The sequence below is a fragment of the Thermobia domestica genome, unplaced genomic scaffold (genome assembly GCF_964235325.1).
Source record: "Thermobia domestica unplaced genomic scaffold, izTheDome1.hap1.1 HAP1_SCAFFOLD_258, whole genome shotgun sequence".
In the NCBI taxonomy this organism is placed as follows: domain Eukaryota; kingdom Metazoa; phylum Arthropoda; class Insecta; order Zygentoma; family Lepismatidae; genus Thermobia; species Thermobia domestica.
Genome location: NW_027655974.1, coordinates 178,353 through 197,979, shown reverse-complemented (window position 1 = coordinate 197,979; position 19,627 = coordinate 178,353). Strand labels below are relative to the sequence as shown.

The following is a 19,627-nucleotide window of genomic DNA, read 5'->3' as shown; positions in this document are numbered from 1 at the left end:
TTGTATTTCATTCCTAAGTTTTTCCTTGTAACAGAATACTGACGACTCTATTTCTAATATTGTTCTAATTTACATGACAAGCTAAATAATAATATTGTAAAGCCTAATTTTAGGATATCTATACTAAGATTGTAATGCAATAATCAGATATATGTAGATTTAATACATGTGTATTCAGTTAACACTTACATTGATTGTTTCAAATTTCTTTCCTCAATAACTTCGCGCGAATAATACAATTTAGGATCCAAGGATCAACTGAGAATCAATGGAATCCATTGTTATTTTTCTCCTTTCTTTAGTCAGGTGTGAAATCGCTGTCAAGTTTGAAAGTGTCGAGCCGTGACGTGGTTTCGTTTCTTAAAACTTAAAAGGGGTTCCTTAAAAATTTAGATCTCTGGAGCTTTTATCTTCTTTGAATTTTGGAATGCGCGTATAATTTTGTCGAAATTAGAGAATGTTTTCAAATATAAAACCATTTTACTTTCATTAGTAAACTTACGGTTAAATTACTAGATTTCCAAACTATACCGTGCAAATGTATTATATGGAAGTCCTATAGGAGGGCTGTGTCCATCTGTTTTGTTGACAAGTATCAGAGCAAAAACTGTAAGAGAGATCGTGAAGTGGAATCGATTCAATGCCCCAAGGAAAGGTTCCATATCCTCCGTTATCCTTCTACTGAAACCGCAAGTGGTAGAAATTAACTGTTTCCAGTTTCAACGTTGATAACTAAAACAGTAATAGATAGCGACAAGCAGTTTTTTGAATTGAATTCAGCGTGTATATGGAAGGCACACTTCCAGTCATATAAACTTAGATTGCCTTTCAGAGATTAAGTACGAAAAAATGACCCTAGACCCTTATGGATTCCCTTTAGCTCTGGATCATTTTCCCGGCATTTTGTGGTAAAGATGGAAATTGAACGATAATATTGCAGTATGTATATGAAAATTTCGTTGTAGATAAACAATATTGCTACAATACAGGAAATTACAGTAATTTTAAGTCACAAATTTGATAAAATATTTTTATTTTAAAAGTAGAAGGATTTGAAAAGCGAAGGAAGTAGAGGAAATATAAGAACTACGAACAGAACACAATGATTAACCATCTGCTTTACGCGATTTGCTAATTGTTTCACTGCCAATTCGTGCGTCCCCGAAACATATCTTTGTCCAGTTACTTCCTTGGCGCGAAAACAAAGGAGTAATTTATGGAACACAGTTGAAATGAGCAGGTTAAAAGCAAGCATATTTGAAAACATGGTACTGTTTTCTGGTATAACATGGGATTTATCGACTCGTCTTTTGCATAGGAGGTTAAGTGGAAACTGATCTTTGTTTTTAAAAGGTTTGGAGGTTTCAAGGAAAAAAGTAAAATCAAATTTTCTTGTAATGCAAATATTACAAACTAGCAGAAAGTAAAGCAAAACCTGGACAAATTTTGCTGTACATAAAGAGAGTTCATTTTTTTAAAAAACTTTTTGCAAGCTGGACTCTTAAAACGATATATTTTTTTTTTTTCAGAATTTTGGAAATTTATTTTGTGTAAACCTGTTCAGCAAGTAACTCTGTAATTAGTATTCAAAATAAATATAGAGACACGATTAGAAGAATCTAAAATTATTAATCCTTACAAAACAATTATTTATTACTTCTCTCTGGTGCACAGAGTTCCTGGAATTTGTGATGGAGAAACGCCATGCGTGTGGTTGTTCTCGGGGTTTTCTCGCTTCCTCCCACTTTCTTCATTCTGTCGTTTCCTTATACTTCCTTGATTCCATCGTCATCCATCTCATTATCACCGTCTCCTTTAGCCCGGTGCTGAACGTGGGACGTTAAACTAAACAAAAATGATAATCTATTTTTAAAATAGACCCAAAAATAAAGCTGTTTTAAGTTAAATTTAATGACGGTTGTACCTTTTTCCAGGAAGAAAAATTTTAATATTTAAAACCTAGGGAAAACTGCGGATGTTTCATTATGTTAAAATAACCTTTACGATTTTAAATTCATAGTGTCTGACAACTGAAAGAAAAATAGGATTCTTGTAACAAAATTCCTGATTAGAATTTCAGTAGTTTATATTTGTGTATGTTCACGTCAGTTCGCACTTAATAACGATCGCACGCGTCGATAGAAACAAACAAGAAATTGTGCATCTTTGCTTCTCATTCCTTTGATTTTTTGAGGTAGACCAGTGTTAAACTCAAGTCCACAACTGCATGTTTAACTTAACAGTTATCTTTATTTGTTGAATTGTCTCATTATATTTCTTTGTATTGCACAACTTAATGCAATATGTGTTCCTTTATGAATCCAAAATATAATTTCCATCCCTGCTGGCACGAAATTATCTTGCATGATACTGCAGTATTGTAATAATAATAATAATAATAATATCATAACAAAATACGAAAATGGTAAACTCGGGATTAGTTTGAACCCTCCCAATGACTTGCCACATTTTTAGAAAAAAATCTAACATTGAGGTAGAGAATATTAAGGATTTATAGTGTCAGAAAAAAAATCATAATGATGTAATTACACACAGAAACAACTGCTTCTTGCCAAAAGAATTGTCTACATCTGGAATCAAGAACTGGACAACTTTCTAGGTTTAATTGCCCTAGATTCTAGCGAACGAAGTCATAGCAAAGTGCTGTAGGTTGAGTTGTGAACTGTCGAATAAAAACACGCTAAATTACATAGTGTGCGCACAAAAGATTAAAAGAAATCTATAGCTTTATTTTTCTCTTAAACTTTGTACCTATATTTGCTTAATGAAATTACATTTTTAAAATTATTTGTCTAAAAATGTGTTATATGAAACTTATTAGTAGAAACGTACTTAAATAATGTTCTATAAGAAGTAATAATGAAAAAAAAAAAACATTTAAACGATTGAGATGTATTTTAGTTTAACATTTGGAATTATTACACCCCCTACCCCCACACATATATGTACAGGATGTCCCGTAACTACACAAATTCCTGAGTCCCAAAGATGAGAAGCTTTATACGAACATAGGTGTTAAAAACTTTTGAAAGGAGATATTCAAAGAAATTGGAAAATGAGAATACAATTCCCGAACCAAATTAATTTAATGGAATATATGAAGCCAAAATGTTAGTTAAGTTACAAAAAAATATCCATTAGCTGGAATGCACGTCTCTCCATGGACACACATACATTAACAAGGAAATAAGATAGTCCTTGCAACTGTCGCACAGTGGGAAAAATTCTAATTCTAGCAGCGAAAAATTCGTTGCGCTGTAGTAAAGCATGTTTTTATATATCTTTTGCACCTTTTATATTGCTATAAGATGATGTTTGGAATTAAATAATTAAACACCCATATTGTTACCAGTATGTATATTTATTTGAGAGGAATAGACAAGTAGCAAAGTTTGCAACAAACGTATTTACGTCTTTGGAGCAGTATGAACCTGTAATGAAGAAAACCAATAGTATTACGTGTATAACCATTGATTTTACAGCAAAAAGTAACAAAAGATGGTGATATAAAGTAGTAATATGAACATGATATGAAATTAGCGAAGAAAACAAATTATTACATGTATATCTATTTCTTTCAGAGAAAGAGTTAACATTATAGTTGTGTATACGGATGTAACTCTTTGTAGTAGCATAAACATTTGTTATGAAATTACTAAATAAAACACCTATATTACTGCACGTGTATTCACGTATGCTAGAGACAAAAGTAAGCACATACATTGTATATTGAGACAAAAGTGAGGTAGTAGTGTGTGAACCTTTAATGAAATTTACGAAGAAATCAGATGCGTTGGTACATGCATATCCACATAGTTTAGAGAAGGACGTAACATAGTGTTTTTCTATATATATGTTCTCTTGTAGTAGTATGAACTTAACGAAGAATTTTTATACATGTACAGCCACTTACTTGAGAAAAACAGAATGTTTGGTTTTTGTAGTGTAATGAACCTTGCATAAAGATAACGAGGAAAACGTCCATGTATAGCCACTTTGTTCAGAGAAGGAAGTAACGTAGTGTGGTATGCGTGGTTACTTTTTCTATTAGTATGAATCCTTTTATGAAATTAAAGAAGAAACATGTAGTGTGACATGTAGATAGATTGACAGTCAACAAGAACTACACCTACACAAGAATTCTATCCAATATCTTACAGCCATGTTATACGTATCTATGCATTACATACAAATAGATAATACTTATTACCACTTGTAACTATTCTCTTTCGGAGCTTGAATCCTGAGTTCCTGCATAAGGCTCAGGTAGCGAGGGATCTAACAATAAATTTCTTACATCTGGTGAAAGAGGCTCTGTATGACTGCGATAGATAATAGTAGTTCGTGAGATTGAAGAAATTACGGGATCTGAAGAATACAACAATGTATGCAGCAGGTCCCTTTAGTTTGTTCGCGAGACATTTTGCTGTATTTCGATCCGGAACTACGTCTGCATTATTCCACACTTGAAATAGCTCCCGACGTTACCTCGCAATATTTGCTGCAAAATAATAATATAAAATTAATAGGCAGATCTTGGTTTCTTCACCATTAACTCTTTATAGTGTGTACATCAAAACAAAATAAAAATGAAAACGCCATCTCCCTACATCAATTACTAAATGTTTACACACATTATATATATATATATATAATAAATAAAAACAAATTTTTGAGCTTTATTTAGTTAAAGACGTATTTCAGTTATAATTATAAAATAATACGACTATCAATGTATAAAGAACTAGTTAAGTACCAAGTGTTTGATACATCCCAAAAATATTCAGAATCTCAACCGAACTGGCGAAGAGGTGTTTTCGCAAACACGGAAGTTTATAGCTTAATTTGAACACAAACAGAAAATGTAAATATGGTCAACATTTAATGACTCTTACACTCTTCATTAGCTTACTTATCACATTGTTTTCAATGAAATTGCGTGGGCTCACTATCTCCGATTCATTACGTATTGCCATTTTAGGCATAGGTGTTGGTTGGTTTTCGAATTTTCAGCCACCAAAATGGCACGTTTTCCCACTGTGTGTCGTGGTAAGAAGAATGGTCCCAGCAAGTGGCTTTCAATGATGCTATATATATACTATTCAGAGAAAATTGCACTTGACGACTGCTTTCGACCATGACATACTGTTGATACCCTAATTGTGCTGATTGTGAATGTTTCCTCGTCGGTGAAGAGAATCGACTTTGTTGGGGGCATGGTAAACACAAATGAGAATTGAAGGATCTTATAAGTGGCATTTTTATTTTCTGTCAAAAAGTTGGGGGCAATACCCCCCAATGCCACCATAACTCCACCCATGGTGCAACTAAGATCTTATCTGTTTCTCTGTATGTTGGTCACTAACATAGTTCATGCTCCATTTCACCATTTTGAGAAATTTACTTACAAGGAACAAACATTATATTATAATTACTTATTCGAAATGTAACGCAAACTAGGTACGTTACTTAAAAATTTGTAACGCGTTAACGATACAGTTACTTTGGGAAAAATGTAACGCGTTACTAGGAAACGTTACTTGCGTTACGTTACTTCCCAAGATTGGTTAACAAAGATCTATGCCTGCGTCAAATGCAGTTCATTTATCTCTCTCATCATTGGTATTTATTTTCTGTAACTATCTATATCGATGTAACCAATCATTTTACAATGTTATATACTGTCTCTCTTTTAACATCTCTTCTCGACAAAGTGATTTGTGTTTTGGAATTATTGCGAGTTGTACGTCATTTTTGAAGTTACTCTGTAAATATTGTTTATATTTTTATTTCAATGATTATGGAAATGTTTCTTCTTTTTTCTCTAGCCCTGTCCGGAATCCAGCCCCTGTTTGATCTTTCTCTCTGAAGTCATTTTTAACCATATCCATCCATTTTCTTCTTGGTGTTCCTCTACCTCTTTTCCCCATTACTTCTATTGCAATCATTCCTATGATACATAGTCATTTATTTTTTCCATTAGATTACATTACCACTGCAGTCTACTTTCTTGGATCTTCTTAGATAGGTTTTATCTTTAGATGTTCTTATGGTGCACTTGGAATAAGCAATTTCCATGTAAAGATCTCAAAAGTATGAAACTAAACGTTAGAGTTGGACAATATTTGTTATTATTGTGTAGAAATTGTCAAGCAAGTTGTAAACATTTTGATTTTTTAAGTACCGGCACTAGTTTTTAAATAAACAGTTAATGAAATTCTACATTTTTATTTAACCGGCAGGCAAATTTATGGTAATAATGGTACAACGTAATAGTAGAGTATTAAGTTATTGATATGGCAGTGCAGTGCAAAAATTAGTAAAGCGTAAGAATACAATAGCTACGAAGTAAACACATTGGAAGAATTGGTTTCATGGTAATGTGATCTGTAAAGATATACTTTTTTAAAGTCTTATTTGGAATATAAATTGCATTGGGTTAATAATTACGCGTATTAAAAAAGATAGGCGAACTTCGGGTTTATGTTTCTAAATTCAGTTTGATGCAGATACTGAAGATGGGTGCCAGGGGATGAACGAGAGTTATGACCATCTACTTCTAGGAATGGAGGAATTATGTCTCACTTTTAACTTGGGCCTATTTTAATTTTACCTTCGATCATTTTCTGAAGACTCGTGTATCAAGTTTGGTTTACATTCAAATCTCAGTTTTGCATAAACTGCTCCGAGGTGCCAACTAAGCTATATGCATACTCTGGTTGTCATAAGTGGAAAGGTAGTGTCATAATCACCATCATCATAGGCAACAAATTTTATTTATTTATTTCTATTTTTTTTTTTAAATAATGGCTCCTCAAGCTATAGATACTAGTATTTGATATAAATATGATATACGAAGTATTTTATTGGATATAGATTTATAGAAGCCAATAACGTTTGCATGTTGTGTAACTCAATTGCATGGGTAAATCGCTTGTCAATTTGGATTATTATCTTGCTTTTGCATGTGAATATTATTTAGTTTGTTCTGTTGTATTTTGTCTTCTATGTGTACTGTCTTTATATAAGATGTATCTCATGACGTATATAATTTTGCATGCTTCACTAAAATACCAATTCTACGAACAGGGCCGGCCTTAAGCCGATTGGACCGATTGCTCCCAATCGGGCCCCGCGCTAGTTCCGTCTACTCTACTGTCCAGTCTTCAGTCTAATCTACTCTCCAGTGCCGTTTTACGAGTAACAGCATATCAGACCACAGAGCAAACAAATGTTGTGCTCCCTATGACTAAATTTTGCTCCTAATAGAGGGTGTCCGGGAAATAGGGACGAATATTGAAGTGCTATAAATAAATATAAAATATATTAATTTTTTTAATAAACACATTAGGTAACTTCTCCCATTTATGTATACATACACATTAGGTAATTTTCTCACATTTATGTATGAAAAAATTGTATCCGGCATATGACCACCCAAGGCTAATGCGTTCATTGAAATCTGCGATGACGCGTTCACAAACATCTGGTATGATGCCGTTAATAACCCTCTTAATTTCATCCTGCAGTTGTATTGCCTGTGGTTTGTTCACGTACACTTTAGATTTCACAAATCCCCACACAAAAAAAGTCACAAGGGGTGAGATTGCATGATCTGGCAGGCCATTCCTAATTTCCTCGCAAAGAGATAATTTTTTGAGGAAACTTTTCATTCAGCAGACCAATTGTTTCACGGAATGTGTGACAGGTCGCACCATCTTGCTGAAACCAAAAATCGTAATTTTCAATTTCCATTTCATCCAAAACTGGGAAAAAACAATCTGAAAGCATGTGTCTGTAACGGTCGCCGTTCACAGTGACGCCAGCTCCCTCATCGTCTTCAAAAAAAGTATGGGCCAATCACTCCTCCTGCCCAGAACCCACACCACACAGTCGTGCGTTGAGGATAAATCTGTTCTTCCACAGTCACTTGCGGATTTTCTGTAGCCCAAATTCTGCAGTTCTGCTTATTGACGTACCCACTGAGCTGGAAGTGTGCCTCATCTGAAAAAATTATTCTTGTCGTGAAGTTCTCGTTCTCCGCTTGCCGAGCCAATACCCGTTGAGCAAATCGATGTCTCTTTCCATGACCTGTAGGCTTCAACTCTTGTGTAAGTTGAATCTTGTATGCATGCATTCTAGATCTTTCGACAGGATTTCATGTAGTGAACTTGGTGATAAATTCAATTGTTGAGCTCGTCGGCGAACTGATTTCATGGGGCTTACGGTCACACTGTCACGCACGACAGCAATGTTTTCTTCTGTTCGAACAGAACGCGGTCTTCCAGTTTGCTTAACATTTAACACTGACTCCGTGGTCTCAAACTTCAGGACCAACTTCCGAACTGATGATTCAGTAGGAGCAACATTGTGTCCAAGTGTCGCACGCAAATCTTAAACGGTTGCCGTGGGACTTTCCTTGTTTTTGTAATAACTTTTAATCACTTGAATGTGTTGCTTTGTTGTCAAACGCTCCATGCTGAAATAAACACCAACCAACAATGCTCACCACACAGGCCATTCGGAAGGATAGAGGATAACAAACATGGTAAAACACGGCTGCCAACCGTCATATGACAAAATGGTGCGAAATTCAAATTCGTCCTTATTTCTCGGGCAGCCTCTAGATGTAATTAATACACGCCATTCTGCTCGCGGGGCCCATAACTACGTGGCTATGGTGCCGTTAAGATGATTCTGCTACTCTCGATTGTCAAGTACACACAACAACATTTTGCAATATGGGTACATCCATGGACTCCACAAGGGAGGGTATAGCCTCTCCCTAACAAGTAAATGAATACCGGTAGTTTGTATTAAGTTTCCAGGCATAAGTAAATATTTTCTGAATTTAATGCTGCAGTAGTTTATTTTTCTTTCTTTCTTTCTTTTTCTTTCTTTCTTTCTTTCTTTCTTTCTTTCTTTCTTTCTTTCTTTCTTTTTTTCTTTTTTTTTTTTTTTTACAGTTACAACTTCTGTTGTAAAAATAGATATTATGTCTAGGGAGTATTTTGCACACCCCAACACCTCTAACACTCTCTCAAATTTCTTTGAACACAAACCCTTGGCTGTAAAAATATTGTTTACTTTGACTTTGTGTAAAAATGTATATCATTATTCCGGGTGCACACCCTCTTTTATTTGGAACACCCCACTAAGCAAAAGTCCCTGGCTGTCTTACTCATTATGTCATGTGATACTACCGTGAATACCGAGATGATACCAAATAAATCAGTCTCAGTGCGACTTCCTTGGATACTATTTCACTTATTATAGCTATATTAAAAATACAAAACCAGAGGACAAACTTTGCCCTCTCATGCGAAAAATTCCGTGGATGTATTTTTTAAAAATCAAGTCAGGAAAACCGAATGTATACTAGTGCGTACTGAATAGGTGGCTGCTTATGAAGGTTTGTCTTCTAACTCAAATAATCAAGTCAGAAATATGTCATTCATTTTCCATCAGTCCCTTAAGATTTGTGATCGTCTCATGACCATTTCATTTTGTCTGCAGTCGATAACAATTTCAAGCTATCTTTCATAAGTGGGTCCTTACGATGTTCTCACTAGCATATATTAGGTGTTCCTGACTTGAATTCTTTTCAAAAAGATACAGCTGTTAAGAAATCTTTCAACCAACGAATTCATATCAATGCGAGTTTCATTATGTCTTACAAATATAAACTTATGGAGACAGACTTCACCATTGTATTTCTCGTAAAATTCTAGCCCAATTTGATATATTATATGACCCCCTTCCTATTTAAAAAGTCCAGTGAGATACAAGATAGCCGACTTCAATATGGCGGCCATGATAAGCAAACCCTCAATTAGATGTCTACTTTCTCCCGGTGTCTGTTAATGTTTTTTTGTTTTTCATCCCTTTACCCGTTTTATAAATAAAATGAAATTTTCAAATTTGAAACACATTGTTATGGGTTATTCTGATCAATCAGGTTTTTAGCCACTTCGGCCGTCTTTATGGACGGAAGCACTTTAAATTTTGCTTACGCTCGTTGCTTGATATTCCACACTTCTCGGCCAACTTTGATGAAACTAGATTTCGACATCCATAGGTTTACTTGTAAGAGAAGAAAATTATGAAATGCTGGTACAGAACCTTCTTAAAAGATTGCGAGGCACGAGAGTGGAATATGTATTTTAAAATTCATTCACTGTCTGCATTTCCATTTGAGTTATTTCTCTGAAAAGTTAGCATTTATGAGCAATGACCAGAATGAGCGTTTTACCAGAACATTTTGCAGATGGAAAAAGGTTATAAAGGAAAATGGGTATAACCACTAGACAATCAAGGAGAGTGCAACTAGGGTGGTAGGTAACTCCATCGAAAAACTTTGGGAGAGGATTCCTTATATGGAATGAAAGAAAAAAGTTCTAATAAACATGGGCCGGAAAACGTCTCATTTCAGAGTTATGATCCATTGAAAATTCGAAAAATCACTTTTCAAAACTCCCTAACTTAAAAACTACAGGACTATTCCAGGCGGTTTAAGGAATTACACAGGAACTAACTAGCATGTGCTCTATCTAAATATCCATGTTTTACCATTCTCCGTTATCGGTGAAAGGAACTGTAAAAAGGAAGTTGAAGTATAGGGATACTCCTTTAAGTAGGTCTACTAGTAGTGCGTTCGTTTCGCTGGTACTGGTGAATTCTGAAACATGGATATTTAGATAGAGCGTATACTAGTTCCTAAGTGAAGTCTTAGAATCCGACTACGTTAGGTCCCATAGTTTTGGAGCTATGGACCTTTAAAGTTCTTTTTTGCAGCCTATAACTCCGTAAGGAAGCATTTGTGCACCCAGGTTGATCTATATTTTTTGTCGTATTTTGGTTTTAGGAAACACCTCCCAAACGTTGTCGGCGTTGTTTCGAAACACCCTGTATATATCTATTTATCGATATATATATACAGGGTGTTAATGAACTATACTGTAAACAGTGATTCCTCACATCAAAATAAGTCAAAAAGTTCCTATGGACCTGTGGGGAAAAGTGCATAGTTTCAGAGCTAGGGCTGTTCAAAATCCCGAAAACGCCAAACTTCAAGGGGCCCTATTTCGAATTCGAGAAATCGTGAAGCGGGTGTCCTTATCGACGTAAAGGAAGTCACGCATACACATTGCAAAAATTCTTATTTCATTAATGTTCAATGGGTGTGCAGAGTATTTGCTGCATTCCCAGACATGCCATCAACCGAATTTTGAGATGTGCTCTGACTTTATGATTGATCCAAAGTAGCTAAACGATAAGCCTTGACAGTAGTTGACATGGAATCCTTTTGCACGATGTCGAAAGTGTTAAGGATCGTCAACAGCACGGTCTCTCGTACTCGGGAAAAAGCATGGTGCGATGTTTTCTTTCACGCTTATAAGTGAAGAAAACGTGAAATATACCGTGATGAAATACATCGCATCGCATGGCTAAGAGCTACCGGTTCTTAATACTTCCGACTTCCTTCCGAAGGGGAGATCGTTGTACCTTGAACCACTTTTCAAAATAATTGAACTGACGTCGTTCCTAATATCATATATGCAAGTTTTTCGAGGTCAATTAAATCTCCAATCTTTCTTGAATCTATTTACCTTGGAAGTAATCGCAAATCATATCTTACAAAATTTTCACAGCAAAATATAAATTACTCTGCATAATGGACCATGGTACAATATGCTCATGTACCTTGGGACAGCCGTCCAGTACCTTGGACCACACTATAAAGAAGGTTAAATGAAGAGAAAATAATGCATGTAACACAATAAGTTATTTATTATATTTATCAAACAAAGATTAATTTACCTTAGTTTGATATTCAAAAGTCACAAACATTCTTTATAACCTTGTTGTTGAGAAACGACGTAGATACAAATCAAAAGTCACAAACATAACTTTCCCACTCACGACCTGTATTTAACGAACTTATATTTAACAAATTAATTTATTTATTATATTTTTCAAACGAAGTTTTTTCTTCGAACATTAAACAAAACAAAGTTTACCTTAATTTGATGTACAAAAGTCACAAACATAAGTTTTCCACTCATAACCTGCTACCCCAGCACATAAATAGTGAGTCCACACTTAATGCACCTACACCACTTTTCTCCACTACAATCAGCCTCTTTCGAACTGCAACAATTTAGGCATTCTTCCTCTGCACTATCTTCATCATCTGTAGATACAAGAGAAAATGCAGATTCATCTTCACTCTCAGATGATGGTGATGATGACGATGATGATGATTGTGTCTCCATTGTTTTTCTTCACTTCATCATTCCTTCCGCGCTATGATGTGTCTTAGAGCCCTTCTTGCTAAACTTGTCAGACTTCGTTTTGAAAATATCCCCTAAATTTCTGGCTACTTTGATAGAGTTTTGATTTTTTTCATATTTTTCTCTTTTCTTCACACGTTTCTTCTCTTTATGCTCCTTTATAGCCTGTTTTTCGGGCGTGTCGGTCGCTATCATAGTTTTTGTTTTCTTCCTTGTAACATTGGCTTTTCTTTCTGGAGCCTTTGGAAACAGCTGGATTTCTTCTGGAGTGACAGTTTTCCTAAGTTCTTTTCTCTTGTTGGCCTCAGGTATGCCCGATTCAATATTGTAGTCTTGCGCATTTGATATCCCAGCAGTTGATTCATCCAAATGTTTCGAACTGAAAGCTTTGTTCACAATTTTCTCATTTTCATTCTCCAGACCAACTGTAACCTCTTCTGATGGCTGCGTTTCTGTAACTTGATCTGTGACGTATGAACTCAGGAAAGCGTCGTCACTGAAAACACCCGTGTCTAGTGGATATATCCCTGACTTACGAAAACCGGATAATATGTTGATTGGTGTAAATGCCCTAGGAAATGCCATTCCTAGCGCCTCTACAACTATATATATATATATCATAAAGAGTGTGCCTTCGTAGAGTGAAGACGTGTCTGCAGCGAGCTCCGGAGTGCGACCAAGCGTAACATGGGAGATACAATAAGTGCGTGGAGGGCCAGAATAGGCCTTTTTATTGCGTTAGTGAAAAACAGTTCTGATGTACAGTGTGAAAGGGGTACCAAACGCCAAAATGCATATTTTGTATACGGTTTGGTTCTAGTTACGATGCTCATAATTGGTTGTGTGGAAAGCAATCCAGGGCCCCCTCACAAATCTGAATTGGCAGATATCAAGGAAATCCTTAACAATGTTCGCAGTTCCAACGAGCAAATTGTCGTAGAAATAAAACAATTAAAAACGAGTGTATGTGAACTATCAAGTAGGTTCAACAACGTTGAATTACAGTTAAAAAACATGTCGAGTGAAGTGAGTGATTTACGAGAATATGCGAAATATTTAGAAGACAAAATCGACTATCTTGAAAACCATTCAAGAAGACAAAATTTAGTGATATATGGCATAGAAGAAAGTGCAAAAGAAACTTGGGAAGAAACCGAAACCAAAGTGAGAACAGTGACTCCATATTGAACTACAAGACGAAGACCTTCAGCGAACGCACAGAGTGGGAAGGAAAGCGCCAGGAAGAAACCGACCTATTGTGTGCAAGTTTATTAGTGATAAAAAGAAGGAACTTGTGTTAAAAAATAGGAGCAAACTTCGAGGCACTAAAATATACGTCGACCAAGATTATTCAAATAAGGTGCGTGACGAACGGAAGCAACTTCAATTTTACCTAGATGAGGCTAGAAGGAAAGGAAGCTACGCGTATATGCAATTTCGGTTTTTATTCATAGATGGGAAGAGATTCACCCTTTGGGACTTGAAAGAAAGAGACCAGCAGCAAACAACAATGACTGCATTCCAAAGTGATAGTGTGCCACCTGAACAGCCCGGGGCTAAAGAAATCCAACAGCTGAGTTCTGAAGGCGCCACAGGGAGCAGGAAGAAGAGTTTATCTTCCCCCTCTTCGTCCAAGAACCAACTTATTGTGACAAACCCAGTCAAATGAAAAATGTGTATCAAGGACTCTCCATCTGTAAGTAAGATAATAGATAAAAATATGCATGCACCAGAATGTTTAAAAAAGAAGGTCAGTGACACGTTAACACAAATAGGTAGAACTAACTTGCAAATATATTTCCAGAATTGTCGTAGCTTACGATGTAAAAGTGAAATATTTTACACTAATGTTTTATCTTCTAACTATGATATTATTATAGCTGTTGAAAGTTGGTTGTGTGAGGGTTACTATAATTCTGAATATTTTGATGACAGATACACGGTATTTCGTCAAGACAGGAACTTGAAACTATTTGGGACATCAAAGGGAGGGGGTGTAATAATAGCAATACATTCAGATTTCAATGTTCAGTTTGTTAATTCATATGATGCAGGACTTGAATGTATTCTAATCAAACTTATAAATAAATCATTAGTTGTGTATATTTGTGCTTTGTATATAGGGCCAGAATCGAAAATAAGCACTTACGAAAACTTCTATCAATTCATTAAAAGTAATTGCCCAGTGGGTAGCTCTATTCTCTGTATTGGGGACTTCAACCTCCCGGAAATTAGCAATTCTATGTTTGACTTCACTCATTCCTCAACTAAATGTAAAAGCCTCCTCAATTTCCTGTCACTCTATAACTTAACTATGTATAATAATATACAAAATACCAATAACCGTACATTGGACCTAGTACTCTCGAATGCATGCGAAATTGAAGTAAACCGTGAAAATTCACCATTGGTACCTATAGACAATCACCATCCCCCCTTAATTATAGCGCTTTCAGTTAAACGTTTTCCGAAACAAAAAGTAAACAATAGATCATCTGGTTTTAATTTCAGAAAAGCCGATTATCATAAATTGTATTTAGAACTTTCAAAAGTTAATTGGAATTGCCTTTCATATTCAAATGACGTAAATAAAGCTGTAGAAACTTTTTATCAATTAATTGATGACGTATTTAAACAATGCATTCCAACTAAAAAGAATCCCAGTAATAAAATCTTTCCTGTCTGGTTTGACTCAGAAATAATTCGAAAAATCAAACAAAAATCGTACTATCACAAAAAGTGGAAGAACACAATAGACAATAATACATATTACCGTGATAAATTCTGTAGTTTAAGAACGGAGGTAAAGACAAAAATTGCGAAAGCATACAAAGAATTCGTAGCTAACTCCGAGAATTGCATAGCAGATGATCCAACAAACTTTTGGAATTTTATCAAAAATAAAACAAGGCATTTGACTAATGGCCCCCTTATGTATAATGGTGAAAGTCTACAGTGTAACAGGGATATTGCGGAGGCTTTTGCACATTATTTTAAGTCTGTTTACAATCATGAACCTGTGAGTTATAACACTGATGCTCTAATATCACACGAACCTAGAAGTATATTACTCGATATTTTCCAAATCACTGAAATAACAATATCAGAAATAGAACATGCCATTAAAAGGTTGAAATCTAGAACAGCGTGTGGCCCTGATGGTATCCCACCTTACATAATAAAGGGAACTATTGATATCATAAAACATCCTATACATATACTATTAAACATGTCCGTAAAATATAATGTTTTTCCAGACCGATGGAAAGAAAGCTTGATATGTCCTATTCCAAAAACTAGCAATGCTAAAAATATAGAAAGCTTTAGACCAATTGCAATTCTATCCCCATTTGCAAAAATTTATGAATATATAATACACAATCGTTTACTTAATCATGTTAGATCCAGTATCTCTGTATACCAACACGGATTTCTCAAGAATAGATCCACTTCAACTAACTTGACAATTATAACAAACTTTATAGCTTCAGAACTAGACAAAGGTGGGCAGGTGGATGTAATCTATACAGACTTTCAGAAAGCGTTCGATTTAGTTAACCACGACATTTTGCTTGAAAAACTAGCTCTTATGAATCTTTCTAAGCAAGCATTAGTACTGTTCACATCATACTTACGTGATCGCAAACAATCTGTAGCTTACAAAGGTCATATCTCCAACAATTTTAATGCTACATCGGGAGTACCGCAAGGATCAAACCTTGGACCTTTATTATTCCTCATCACTATCAATGACATAACTAAGCACATCAAGAAATCGCATACTTTACTCTTTGCAGATGACTTAAAATTATATGCTCAAATTAAATCACTTGAAGACTGTAAAAACCTCCAGGAAGACTTGGAAAATGTAAAACACTGGTGCCACGTGAATAAATTTAGCCTAAACATAACTAAATGTAAAGCTATTACATTTACTAGAAAAGGAAAATACATAAATTATGATTATACTATTGACGGTATAAATCTTTGTAGGCCGGAAACTGTTAAAGACCTTGGTGTTACCTTCGACCCAAAACTGACTTTCGCAAATCACATTGAAACTATTGCAAACAATGCTTATAAGAGTCTTGGATTTGTTTGTCGTGTAAGTAGAGACTTCCGTAGCCACATGACAATTTTAAAACTATATTATTCGTATATAAGATCCCAACTGGAATACGCTTCTGTTATTTGGACTCCTCATAATGGAAAATATATCCAGATGATTGAAAGAGTGCAGTGTAAGTTTTTGAGATTACTAATGTATAAAAAAACTGGAATGTACCCAGCATACATATCATACCCAGAACTAACAAACAATTTCAATATACCGACATTAGAGCAACGTAGGTATGTTAATGATTTAGTTTTTCTACATAAAATAATAAATAATAAAATTGATTGCATAGAACTAAGTTCTAATATATTTCTGCATGTTCCGACGTCTAGAACGAGGTTAAGCAATAGTAGTACCATGTACTGTAAGAAAGCACGCACTGACATCATGTATAAATCCCCTTTATGGAGAATGAGCTCTCACTACAATAATATTGAAGAAAAGTGTGAAATGATAGACATATTCAATATGTCTGAAAAAATGTTTAGGAACACAATTTGTAGTATGATGAGCTGAGTTAATTAATGAAACAATAAAAATTTCTGTATGTTTTTCTTCTGTAAAAATAATGATATTTTACCATATATGTAAACAAACACTGTAAATGGGCAGGACGCCTGTTGTGTTGTTGTTACAATAAATAAATAAATAAATAAATGTTTTCCCTTTATTGTTATACATCCACTCCTCAACAGCCTGATTGTAAAATGTCTTCAGTGGCCCATAAACAGAAATATCTAAAGATTGTAACTTATGAGAAGTGTGTGGTGGGAAGGTTACCATCACTACACCAGCAGCTGAAGCCTTATCTAAACATTCTGGAGAAAGATGAGTTTCATGATTGTCTAAAATTAATAAAATCCTGTTTTCCTTTGAACAGTTGAGGAAGGTAAGAAAATGATCAAAAAACTTCAAAGAGGTTTCTTCATTGGACCATCCTGATACACTGGCGGCTCCAATACTTCCTGGGGGACTGCCAAATAACATTCTGTCCTTGAAGTGTACCCGGGGGAAAATTAACATTGGTGGAATTGAATTTCCAACTGCGTTGACGGCCGTGATCATAGTGACCAGGTTACCTCTTTCTCCTGATGTTGCACAACCGACCTGCTTGACACCTTTGTGGGCAACTATTTTGGACTGTCCCTGGACAGTGCTGAGCCCAGTTTCATCTAAGTTCCAAATCTTCTCAGGAGGAATGGGACCAAATCTATTGTGAACGTCTTTGATGTTGGTAAAAAGGCATTGAACATTATGGCGATTAAAGCTGGTAGCCCGACTTAGGCTAGTTGCTTCGGGTTTCCTTATCGAAAGTTTTTTGGAATGTCTTTTAAGAAACGCACGTATCCATTCTTCTCCGGCTATTTGATTTTCTTCCCATGTTGCTGGGTACTTCTCATTCGCTTTAGCAAATTCATATGCAAGTACTCTGACACGTTTCTTAGTTAGCCCGTATTGCATTTTCGCAATAGTTTGAATATAATTTACAAGACTTTCTTCTTCGGCTTCAGTAAAAGCTTTCTTCACTGCATAATTCACTTTGCATTTGAATTCTTTCTCTTTACTGTTTTTAAATTTATGTAAATGTCGGGTAAGAGTAGAACAGCTTACATTAAACACTTTCGATGCTTCTCTATAGGATATCTTCTTATTTGGATCATTGGAATGAATAGCTTCAAGCGCATTTCGTAAGGCATTTGGATCCACAGGATCTCTCTTCTATCCAGATTTGCTACGGGGCATCTTTGTGGCAACAAGTCTTCCTGAAATTAAAAAAAAAGAAAGTATTTTGTAACCTCTTGTACCATGAACCACGATCAATTTGGTCCATGGTACACGACGTAGCTTTGACCCAAGGTACATGAGCATCTACATTTCAACAAAGATGACTACCTAAACGCTACAATACAGCTAAGACTCAGAACTTGACCAATATTTTACTTACCAATGGATGAGGCATCCGATGAAAATATTCAAATTAATTCTAGTGTATTTATTCACAGTCGACACTCATTCAACTTAACACTGAAAATTTTACTTTGACCGTAGAAAATTGTTTTTCTCTCCTCACATAAACAACACTTTCTGAAACGCATCCAGACTCGCACTGGTGGACAATTGCACATCGAAGAAGACTGTACTTCGGTGTTGGATAGCCAGAAAGCAGCATCTTCCGAGATATTGGAAATGGCTCAAGGTACACTATGCTCTTGGTACAACGATCTCCCCTACTGGATGTCGATTATTGTTAAGGCTTAACTCTTCCCTACTTTTTACCCTCTTTGAAATCAGGGTATATCTGAAAACACTATTGAAAGCATATATGAGAACTATACCCTGTACATAATACCCTGCACCCATTGAAAATTGATGTAATATATATTTTTGGATTGTGTATGCGCGACTCCCTTTACGCTGATAAGGATCACCATCCAAAGTTTCTGGAATTCGAAATAGGGCCTGTTGAAATTTAGCTTTTTCGCGATTTTGAACAGTCCTAGCCCTGGAACTATGCACTTTTCGCCATAGGTCCATATGAACTTTTTCTCTTATTTTGATTTGAGGAATAACCTCTTACAGTTTGTCGATATAGTTCATTATTTGTCCTACAGACCGTGGTACAAGTTAGCTGTAAATCTGGGGCCCCGCAAAATGTGTTCCAATCGGACTCCGCGCTACCTAAGGCCGGCCCTGGTCTGTAAATGCTCTGATTAAATTGAAATTAAAGTAGAAATTCGAATGATCAACAAAGCACTAACAAACTGTGACTACTTTCTTGGAGTTTTCATGGCTTAGAATCACTTGCATTTTAGATTGCACTTAAAATCTAAAACTTGAAAATGTGCATCTATATTGATACTTAACTGATCAATATCCGCTAGGGTGCATCACAGAACATAAATGAAATGAAATGAAATCTTTCAGTTTTACGTCGCACGGTTATGCCGGCAAGGATAAAGGAGACGATGATGATGAGAAATGAATGAATTGGTGGAATGAAGAAAGTGGGAGGAAACGTGAGAACCTCGAGGAGACCCACGCACACGGTGTATTCCCACCACAAGGTTCATTTGGCGGGGATTGCAGCAAAAATTTAAAGTTAAAACCCAACGCGTATGCCTAGTGCTGTAGTCCTAAAATTTTCAGAGGGTATACGCTGCTTTGTGATTACTGTTTTATGGTCTAAAAGCATTTC

General features: G+C 35.5%; 1 protein-coding gene across 1 annotated transcript; it reads right to left on the bottom strand.

The window, feature by feature from the left end:
- Positions 1 to 13,993: 13,993 nt before the first annotated feature.
- On the bottom strand, positions 13,994 to 17,892 carry LOC145676642 (uncharacterized). The gene is made up of 2 exons (XM_081747479.1): positions 17,212 to 17,892; positions 13,994 to 14,008 (listed from the first exon to the last, which is right to left on the bottom strand). Exons 1-2 carry the CDS (start codon positions 17,890 to 17,892, stop codon positions 13,994 to 13,996), a joined length of 696 nt encoding a protein of 231 aa, XP_081603605.1.
- Between the last annotated feature and the right edge of the window lie 1,735 nt (positions 17,893 to 19,627).